Below are 10987 nucleotides of genomic sequence, written 5' to 3' on the forward strand. Positions count from 1 at the left end.
CCTTCCACCTACTAGTTTTTAACATCACTAGAAACATTTTTTTTTTTAATTAAAGTAAAGCACCTGAATTTTTTTGTTGGTACCTAACAACAACAACAGGAGTTTTCAATGTAAAACAGAGGAGCTCCAAAGACATTACTGGACTGGTTTACAGCAGGTTTACTCAGATTTACTCACTGTACTGCACGGTGGCAGGAGTCGTGATCAAATCGGAGACTTGGCCCAAGTTAGAGACTTCTGAAGAACAGAGCAATTTGTTACGTTAGCTAGAGATTTACATATGCCTGAAGAGGAATAAATAAGAATTCACACCAAATTATCAGCTCATGTGCAATATTCAGCAATCTTCAATAAGCAGTAAATGTGTCCAGGTGATTCAGCGAAGCAGTTTACCTTGATTTTGTTCAGCAAACGCCACCAGCCCTCCAATAACGAAAAGAACTTCAAATCTCATTTTTGTGAAATCCGGTTATTTTTGCCGCTTTTCAACAGACTGACATCCAAAAAAGCGCAAATCCTTTCTGCTTCCTTCTGGCTGCTTGTTAGCGTTTGTTTTTGTTTCTTGATGTCAGTTGAAGTCCTGAGAAGGAAAGCTGAGAAGTTTCAGATGTCTGAGGTTTTTATAGCTGCAAGATTCATCAGGGCATATCCCAATGAACGGAGCGTAGCCACATTTGGCAAAACGTTAAGTGACGACAAAACGCTGTCAATTTCGTGATCGGCATCAGTGCATATGCAGGCTTGGGGTTTCAAGTTTAATACCGTGGGGGTTTTTGTTTGCATTCGAACCTTCATTCATTCCCTTTTGCCACCGCAACCCTAGAAGGACAAGCGAGCATGAAAATGGATGGATGGATGGATGGATGGATGGATGGATGGATGGATGGACGGATGGAACCTTCATTCATTTATTCTTTACTATATATTACAAAGCCAGCCTCACTGCTATAAAATCACAGACCTTGTGAACAAACTGCACCATTTACAGATTCAGCATTTTATTGTTTATTGTCTTTGCATTTTATTACACATATGATTATTTTTGCATATGGCATTTCATGATGTGTTGTGTGAAACCATTTTTTTTTCCCCAAATTTCTCTACCTTTTAAAAGTGTTACTGTGAGTAGGTTTGAATAAAGGTATCAGTAAAATGAGGGAAAACAATAATAAGAACACAGGGCTGCACGGGCCACTGACATACCTACTATCAGAGATTAATTTTCTCGTTCCATTTAGTGAAATGATAGGTTCAGATGAAGCAAAACAGCGCACAGAGTGAATTTGCTAATGACAGACTTCAAATGCCATGTTTTCACAGTGGTGATCTCATGATATAAAACCTTGGCTCAAGGTGCATCATACAGTTCTTTCCTTACTCGCTTGCATCACAAACCCCATGTCCGCATCAGGGTTACCCTTGTACGCAGCCTGTACTGGAGGAATAGGGCCATGGAGGGTGCACCCTCAACAGGATGCCACTCCGCTGTGTGGTGGTCACACACTGACCCACAAACACAGCATCACAGTCACACACACTTCAAGGAGTTTAGAGGCACCAGTTAACCTGGAATACATGTGTTTGGACCATGGGAAGAAACCACAGAGCCTGGAGGTAGACACACACACACACTTTCTGAACCGCATGTCCCATATGGGGTTACAGGGAACCGGAGCCTAACCCAGCAACACAGGGCATAAGGCCGGAGGGGGAGGGGACACACCGAGGACAGGACGCCAGTCCATCGCAAGGCACCCCAAGCGTGACTCAAACCCCAGACCCACTGGAGAGCAGGACCCAGTCCAACCCACTGCGTCATCACACCCCCCACTTCCTAGAGGTAGAATACACTAAAATACCACAGGTTAAACAGGTGCTGTGCGGCACCAGCACTACCTGCTGCACCACCATGCCATCCACAAATGGCAGCTCCCAACCTCTCCATAGTAAGTGATACATGAGGCATTCAAGCAGCCATAGCACAGCAAATACCTCATTCATGGTACATGCAGCAGTAATGATGAAGTCTCATGCACGTCTTTGGGTAGAAAATTTTGTGGAATGGACTTAACTTCCAATTTTACTGTGTAGCTTCCCTTGTTTAATCAGACTGTGTCCTTACGATAGGTCATTTGCTGCCTTGCCAAAGTATGAAAGCGCTCTTTTAGATTAAACATCTTTGTCAAAGGAATCCGATGGTATTGCCATGTGTCCTGAGGGGAGGCACGGGTGTGATCCATTGTGCTTCCAAAAGCAGCCTTTGTGCATCGGTTCTTGTGATCCGGCTTGGACTTCAAAGCAGGGAAGTGTAAAAGGAGACAGAAGCAAGCATTGCTCCGAGGTGTTCACGAGGTCTCTGGGTAACAAGCAGCACATGGCACACTGTCACTGCGATACGCTATTTCTCACTGATGCTTCTAAACCGTCCTACAACAGGGAAGGTGGGGGCTGTCAAAGGATCGCCACTATCTGTAAAGAAGATTGATGCAGTGCTGCATATTGTCTTTCAGTTAAAAAAGGGTCTTCTATTATTAATAGCACAAATCAAATTTCTGTGTGACTTTTCTGCTGTGGGCCCATCACCCATATAGCTATAGTCAATTATACGTTACATTTATCTTCATGGCGTCAAACCAGCACAACCCTGCACTGGACAGTCATCTAATGAAAATGGATGGATGGATGAATGGCTGGCTGGATGGATGGATGGATGGATGGATGGATGGATGGATGGATTTCAGCAAAATGGTCATTATTACCATATGCTGATCTTTTCTGTTTGTTGATTATTGTATGATTAAAGGTTAGATGTTTTCAAGGGGTGCTGAATGTCCAGATGGCCAATGAGATGCCGTTCAGGTTCCCCCACAGTGTGTGAGTGACAGAGAGAGTGTGTTCCACTGATGTATGGATGAGTGACCCAGTGTAAGTAGTGTATCTAGCAGTGTAAGTCACCTTGGTGAATAAGGTGTGTGGACTGATAACACTACATAGAGTTCACTGGAAGTCGCTTTGGAGAAAAGTGTCTGCTAAATAAATAAATGTAAATGTAAATGTAAATGTACTACGAATAACACCTGAGACTTGTTACCATTATTGTTTTTACAAGACATTTTATACCATTTCTAGAAAAGTCTCATCCTATCCTTCAACTCCTCCCAGTTCCAAGCGAAAACTTTTTACTATAGTACATGCACTCTGTACAAATATTTATTAATATACTGTATAACAGAATGTTTTTAACAGTTGCCAAGGTGAACTATCATCTTATGAAGAGGTGTGATTCAATGAAAATTGGAAGCAATGGGTGCATTCATGTATGCACACACTAAGGGCAGAGTCGCCACTTTTGCTGAAACGCATGTCTTTGGATTGTGAGAAGAAACCAGAGCACCGAGAGGAAACTCACACGAACACGGGGGAAAAAAATGCAAACTGCATGCAGACAAAGCTGGTTCCAAATCCACCTCAAAATGCACAGGTGTTGTGAGGCACGAGGGCTTATTTGGCAGCACAGGCATCAGTTTAATGGTCCAATGCATATAAGTGTCGCAACACCCACTGACAAACCATCGTATTGTTTGCTGAGATAGCAAGGACACAAGATAAAAGACCCGCAGAACAAGACTTGAGATGCCCAAAATATTTTTCACTTAGCAACTCTGTTTTTTGTGCGTGTGTCCTCCTCATGGCCTTCTTGCACAGATAGCCTTCAAAGAAGCACAATGGCATTGAAAGACCGATGACAGGGTCCATTCAGAGGAGCTGGGGGTGATCAGTGGGAGGGCGGTGTTTGGATAGAGCTGTGAAAAAGGAGTTCAGTTTCACACGGCTTCGCAAAGGCCGTCTCCTGCCCTAAAGACTAGTAAAGAAACCAAAGGGTCTGGTCAGAACACAGTTATGTCCTTTGCATGCTAGCGAAGATAATTTTGCTTGCTTAAACTTATGGAGCAGTGTCCTAGGTAGGGATTATGTGTAGTTCTGGACTAAAATGCCTTTTTATTCGGCATTGAATCAAACAAGTTTCTCAGATGTGTTTTAAAATTACCGATGTCCTTGAAACCTCTTTAAACCTTGCAGCTTACGTGTGTATTTTGATGCAAGTTTCTCTTGCGCTGGTAGAAGATTCAAGGAAGTCCTAAGCTTTGGTCACAGATCACTGAAATTCACATATTTTGTTTTCTACTTTTTGTTTTGACTTGCTAAGATTTATAGCTAAATGTTCTTTTTTTCCCCATGAAAAATGTGCCCTGGCTTGACATGTTTTTCCTATTTTTCAACAGGTACAATTCCATCCTTATCATGTTTCATATAATTTAAAATGGTTATGCTTGATCACATCTCTGTCATGTCTTGGAAGAGACTGATACCAGGATGAAGGAAACATTTGAAGTTCCATGAAATGACCGTATGTTCACCCTGTACCTCAAGAATTTGATCATGAGACCACCTCATAGCGGAGTGATGGCATAAGACAGACCAACTTCAACTCTGTTCGGTGAGGACTAAAACCTTAATGTTGTCAGTTATTGACACCTAAACCCCAATTGAGGTATGTTACTACTCACTGAATTACCAAGAACAAAGACCAGCAAACCTTGTAGACCTTGAGGACCAAATGCTGCCCAACCTTGCATCACACTGTATAAACTAACTGGTGACTTCATGTACTTAAGATAAATGCAGGAGTAGAAGAATGCATGTTTAAAAGATGGACAGCAAGATTGCAAGCAGAAATTCATAAAAACAGCTTAACAGAGAACTGTGCCAACTGGCTACTTTCTGGTCTCCGAGGAAATTAATGAAATGAATAAAACCAAATAATATAGAGACTGTTTGCATGTGTCAGTGAAAAACATTCACAATTATTTTTATTGTAGGGGGTAAGACATCACTGTATCCCACTCACAATTTAGGTTCCCATCTTTTTCACATTTATGTCTTCTTTACAGCTTTATTCCTGGGGCTGACACATTTCCCAGTTTCCTAAATACAAACAGGAGTTTATCCTTATACCCATGAGAAAGTAATAAGAATTCATTAGAGGAGAGAATGCCAATGGAGATTAATGCAGTGGTCTGAAAGCATTTGAGTTAACCCCCCCAAGTCCCACATTCTCCTACCCTACTACTAAACCCTTAACTAGCATCATTACTTGTGCTCTTGTAAACAAAAAGTCACATCAACTGAAAGCTGTGAGAATAAGGAAACAGAACATAAGGTCACTGAAAAATACAGTGACTCCAGCAAGAACTGGACCCATTGTTAGAGTTACAGTAATCTAATGCTACAGAATTTATATAAAAAAAACCCCCTCCATCTACTGTCTGGGCTTCTTAGTTCTCACATCAGCTCAAAATATCCTTTCTAATGCAAGATTAAATCTTCCATGTCTTTATCATCTCCAGACCTTCATTGTGAACAGGCCTCTTTCTACAGATGTCAGGGGAGGGAATTATGAAACTGCATAATAACTAAATGTGCCAAAGTGATAAATAAGACAGCAAATGCACTCTATTAGATTCTGTTACGTTTAATGTGGCATATGAAGCACCAAGAACTCAGGGCAACCCCTCCTCCAGCTGTATTACATTTACTACAATATAAAGCAGACAATCTTGTACAGTGCATACACAACTTTAATCTTCTGCCAGGTCCTCAGTTCTCATTTGGTTTGTCCAGCAGGCGCTTGATGGCAGCATGCAGGGGCCTGCACACTTTCTGGTAGGCCTGAGGTGTGAGGTGCAGGTAGTCGTACATGTCCTGGTGGGAAATCCTTCCATCAGACTGCACAAAGCTGCAATCCACTGAGAGGTAGGAGGCCTGGGGTATGGAAGTTACTGCTTCCTGGAGTAGTTCATTCACACGGGCATTCCTTGTACGAAGGGGGTTGGGGTTCTCACCCCTGGGCAGCAATCCCTGTAGAATTGAGAGCAGAAGGCACCATCTTCAAACTCAAGATGATTATTTTTCATTATGTGCAAGGCAGAAGGGGGGGGGAAAGCACAGAGGAGAACGTTTGATATTGCAGATCACAGTTAAATACAAGAGAAAACTAATGTCAGCAGTACTAACCAGTATAATAGTGTAAGCGTGGGGCAGCTTGTTGCTGATGAGCTGTGTGATAGCAAGAATACCACCACAGATTTGCTCTGGAGTATGACCATGGTTGTTAGTGCCAACCCACAAAACAACCACCTGAGAGACAAAAAGAGACAACTCAGAGGAAAACTAAAGTGATTTCTGTGGGGGAGGAGAGAGAGGAAAAAAAAAACCCCCCCCCCACACACCACACACTTCTTTATAGCATTAGCCAGCTGTTGCATTTGAGGTCAGACATTGTGGTAAATGCTGGCTTGCTTTTAAATATTAAGTGACAAGTACTACACTGAAGGCAGTGAACATGTCACACTAAGGGTGTGAATGTAATGTACATAAATCCCTGTACCTTTGGGCTGATATGGTCCAACTCCCCATTGCCGAGTCTCCAGAGAACATGTTGTGTAGCATCACCACCTACCCCAAAATTCAGTGAGTGGAGGGGGGAAAAGAGCTGTCGCCACACCTATCAATAATACATTACACAAATGGCAATCAGAGGAAAAGAACATCTTTCCCCACATCAAAAAACTACACACACACACAAACAGGCTGGCAACAACCACTGCACAGAGAATAATAATTTTAACCTCAAACTGGTGAAGGAGTTGAACTAGGGAGTCTCCAACAAACAGGACATCAGGCTCCTTGTCCTTACTGTTTGACACAAAGCGGTTGTGCTACAAAAAAAAAAAAAAAAAAATAAATTTGAAAAGTGCAATTATGAGACATGATATAACATACACTTCAGGCTACATAAGGGTGGACGTGCAACTAGAATTAAAGGTTTGTCATTTCCACTATAGACAGTGGAATAGTGAAAGATTCTTGCACAGGTTCAAGGATAACCGAAGCCTAAATGAGCCTAGTGCCAGACCACACAAGAAACACACAGTTCTCACACAATGTAATAGATTTGATAAATACAAATAAGAAAACAGCAAGTAATCTGAGGCCATGGTAACATACCGTTGGTCACAGGACAAACTCCTTACAATAAAATGCAGATAAAGTAGCCTATACATGCATACCATCAATGAGTATAAATTGAATTCGAGAGGAAATACAAAACTGAAGCAGTTAGGAAGTACCAATTAAAAGTACAACCAAACTGCAAAGCAGAAGAAAATCGTTGATATTTTAGCAGACTAGCCATTATTTGCCGGACCGCGAAGGCAACACGCATACCAAAGAGAGCCAGCGCCCATCTCCCTGGACGTCTTGGCAGGGAGTCGGCACGGCAGCTGGGTTCGAGTCCTCGCTACTCATTGTTGTATCTGAAACCAAACTGAAGTGATCAGTTAAAAAAAACCAAACAAAAACAGGCATTGCTATACAGGACTCTTTGGTAGCCACAGTGCATCTCTACAGCACCATGTTATCTTGGTCCTGCAGTGATGCTTTTATCATATTATTGGCCATTCAGTGTGTGGCTGAGCACCCAGCCCAGGTCTGCAGGGGCCTCTACTCTAGACAGGCTGCTCCCAGCAAAACCAACATCGTAGCTGCTTTATGACGTTTTCATGACAAGAATTGAGCCTGAGATTTCAGGTGTGGCACCAATAAAAAAAAAAAAAAAAAAAAAAAAAAAAAAAAGATTAGAGTGTAGAAGTTGAGGGAACCAGAGACAGTGACTGAGTGACTGACTGAGGAGGGGCGCTGGGCACTCACATACACAGTGCTAGCGCGTCCAGGGTGGCTAACGCTGCAGGACACAAAGGGAGAAAAACGCAAAGAAACTGCACTGTTGTGTATGTCTGCAATTAAATATTCATTCACGAGACATTATCACCCGGCCTCTCAAGTGCACGACCCTGTGCTTCTGCAAAAAAAAGGGAAAAATCACAGTTCATCCATCACGCAGCAGCAGCACGGAAATAACAATGGACACGGCCAACGACGGATGTGCTGGCGCAGAAATATCACTTATTGTCAAAACATCACGTATTACTTTATCAGGACCGTCCAGCTGGAAAGTTATTTAGCTTCACTAGCAATAACACGTTCCTGTAGAGCAAACAAACGACTGTTACCTCTTCAGGTAGCGCTCGCAGCGCAACACCTCCGCTCGGCAGCTCGAAGGCGCGAACCACGTAGAGACAGTACTGCGCTACCCTTAACGACCCCTTCATATAGCAGTACCTCAGCGCCGCAGATATTTACCACGTAAACCTTAGATTTATTTTAAATTTCGCATATATCACAGCTATACAGTTACAGAGCTTTCAACTGAAAGTCTTATCTGTTTGCATAAAAAATGCGCGTTTAAATTAAGTCAGAACACCTCCCCCCCCCCCTTTCCGCTAGAATGGGCCCTTCCAGCAGTTTGGTTGCGTTGAAGAGGAAGTGTTTGAGTCACGTTCCGAAGTGTGTGGAAGAGTTTGGTGTTCGGTGTTTCCTGTGCGATTCTTGAACAGTGTGAATGTGATAAGTGTTTTAATAAAGTGTTTATTGTGTTCTGTGTAGTCTGCAGTTAAAAAAAAAAAAACAAACAACAAACATAAATCCACTGTAACTGCGTTTTAAACAGTCGTGTTACCACATAATACCGTATTAAATAAGTTTATATAGCCCTCCGAATCGTTGTATACTTGCTATAAAGTGTGTATTTACAGTAACTGGGGAAACGCCATTATTAATTCAGCGGGGTTTTTACAGGCTGCTCCCAGATTGCACTCTGCTAATGTGCTCTCGCACACAGCACATTCCAGAGACAATAAAACATTGCTAGGGTTGAATTGCAAGCGAAAACAAGTTACTGTCAGATCCAAGTGCTGGAAAACGAACCCCAAATTTAACCGTAATACAAATACCGGTGACATCACCTTGTGAGGTATGAACCGCATTAACGCTTCGGCTGCCGCGTGAGCCTGAGGCCCCAACCAACGGTCGAGACACAGGTGTGATACGGGCCGTAGCAACGGAATTATATTTGAACTTAACCTATCGAAAAATTAACTCCTACATCGGAGTTATTATGATTAAAACACCAAAATGCAAAGTGCGTCCTCATGCAGCCGCTGTGTTCATGAATGAACTCGTTCTGACTTGGTAAAAACTGAAGTGCTTCAGGATTTACACTGCGCTTCACCATGTGGCAAAGTGGCCAGGGTTAGGTGTATAATTTGTTTAAAAAAAAAAAAAAGGTAAGGTATTAATATATGAAACAATGGATATTATTGGTTCAACTGCCCTGTGTTTTTATAATGAATCCAGCATTACCTCTGTAACTTGTGTTTATTGTCATTCAGTAAAGCTTGGATGGGCAAGGTAATGTAAGTTCCTCAGATGTTTGCTTACAGTAAATATATATTTTCAGGATATTATAAGTGTTCACTTTTGTGGGGGCGGTTTTGCAGATCATGTGATCTTTGCAGCCACTTGAAAGAAATCAAAGGGAAAGTTTGCTCGCAATATCCACTTATGAGGACTACACGTGTGAAAAGGTCGCATAGTGATATAGTGTATTGTAAATGTCTTAAACTGAAAAATTGTATAATACAAGAGTTCAATAACTGCTTTAACAAGACAACTTTGTCATTATGAAGTTGTATCTGATATATTGGGGGTCGACTTATGGACAAGGGTGAGGAGGCAGTGACAGGGCTAAGGCAGGCCTCCGGCTGGACCTTCATGTTATACATGATGGCCGCACACTCTCAACAGTTTTCGATAAGCGCTTTTATCTTTTAGATTGTGTAACCTGGTACTGAAGAGTAGTTTAACATGCAGCATTTGTCCTGAATCTAGGCCTCCCTTCACAATGAGCCAAACCTGTGACACAGCGTTGGCAGGCAGGCAGAATGCCCCGCAGACCTTCAACAAGTACTTCAACTTGCAAGAAGCCAGTAATCCATCTGCCCAAACCGCACAAAATGCATCTGATCCAAACCATTGCAGAAAGGCTGACAAGAAGATAAAGGTAAAACGTCTTAAGACCCGTAAGGAAAGGAGCCAGATGACAAGTGTAAGGAGCCGGGAAGGTAAGCAGTGCCATCAGCACCACTGCAGGAGAGAAGGCAAGTTCTCTGGATGCTGTGGCTGCAGTCACAGGCACCATGTCCACCCCTTCTCCAGAAACACTATGTCTCTCCACACTTCCTCTGGGCTGGAGCCTTGCATCATAACTGACAGCCGTCTAATCGGACATCGAGGCCTTTTTAATCATGGAGTGAAATCCATTGACATCGAACGGCTGATTGTCCAGTGTAAGGCAAAGCCTGTGCAAATTATGGTAGGCAACAGCAACAATCCTGACTCTTCTAGTCATTGCTTGTCTCCCGCTCCTGAGCCCAGTGTGTATCTTGACTTTTCTAGTCCGGTTAAGCAAACTGGAGTTCAGAAGCAAAGGAAAGCGGGAAAAACACAGAATAGTGCAAACACACAGCAGGTTAATGCTTGTACGTGTCAGCCTAGTGACTCCACAGGCAATGTTTTGGAAAATGTGACAAAGGAAGGAAGAGTAACTGAAGTCAGTTTGGAAAAGGGTGAACAAGCAGGTGGCACTTTATCTCCGGGGGGTTCCAAGAGTCAGAGACTAAGTACTTCACCGGGGCAAAAGGACACAGATCCCAAAATTTTACCAACACAGCTTTTTGAGTATGGACAGATTCAGCTGTCCACGTCAGATGGTTGTGATGCCGGAGGTAGAAATGAAAACAAATTGAAAACTTATGCTGTGGAGCCGAATCATTGCTCACCACAATTGCGTGCTGCAGGGAAAGAAAGGGCATGGCGCCATGACACAAAGGGCAAGGCTGTGATCACATCCACTGTCCAACAAGTGTCAGACATCCCAAGTCCTTTAACACAATTCAGCCACCCATTTGAGGCTGGTTTATGTTTGCCCGAATCCAATCCACTGAACAGTGTTGTCAGCTCTGTGTCC

General features: G+C 42.8%; 1 protein-coding gene across 3 annotated transcripts; it reads right to left on the reverse strand.

The window, feature by feature from the left end:
- Positions 1–4835: 4835 nt before the first annotated feature.
- pafah1b3 (platelet-activating factor acetylhydrolase, isoform Ib, gamma subunit) lies at positions 4836–8368 on the reverse strand. 3 transcript variants are annotated; one of them, XM_018732156.2, is made up of 7 exons: positions 8133–8367; positions 7771–7921; positions 7288–7376; positions 6690–6779; positions 6449–6565; positions 6076–6198; positions 4836–5919 (listed from the first exon to the last, which is right to left on the reverse strand). In XM_018732156.2, the coding sequence occupies exons 3-7, from the start codon at positions 7366–7368 to the stop codon at positions 5659–5661; spliced, it is 672 nt and encodes a 223-aa protein (XP_018587672.1). In that variant the 5' UTR covers positions 7369–7376; positions 7771–7921; positions 8133–8367; the 3' UTR covers positions 4836–5658. The 3 variants fall into 3 exon arrangements, with proteins under 3 accessions (XP_018587672.1, XP_018587673.1, XP_018587670.1); XM_018732157.2 differs by lacking the exon at positions 7771–7921 and having other exon boundaries at positions 7288–7387; positions 8133–8368; XM_018732154.2 differs by lacking the exon at positions 7771–7921.
- Positions 8369–10987: the final 2619 nt, after the last annotated feature.

Source organism: Scleropages formosus, chromosome 18, assembly GCF_900964775.1.
Source record: "Scleropages formosus chromosome 18, fSclFor1.1, whole genome shotgun sequence".
In the NCBI taxonomy this organism is placed as follows: Eukaryota; Metazoa; Chordata; class Actinopteri; order Osteoglossiformes; family Osteoglossidae; genus Scleropages; species Scleropages formosus.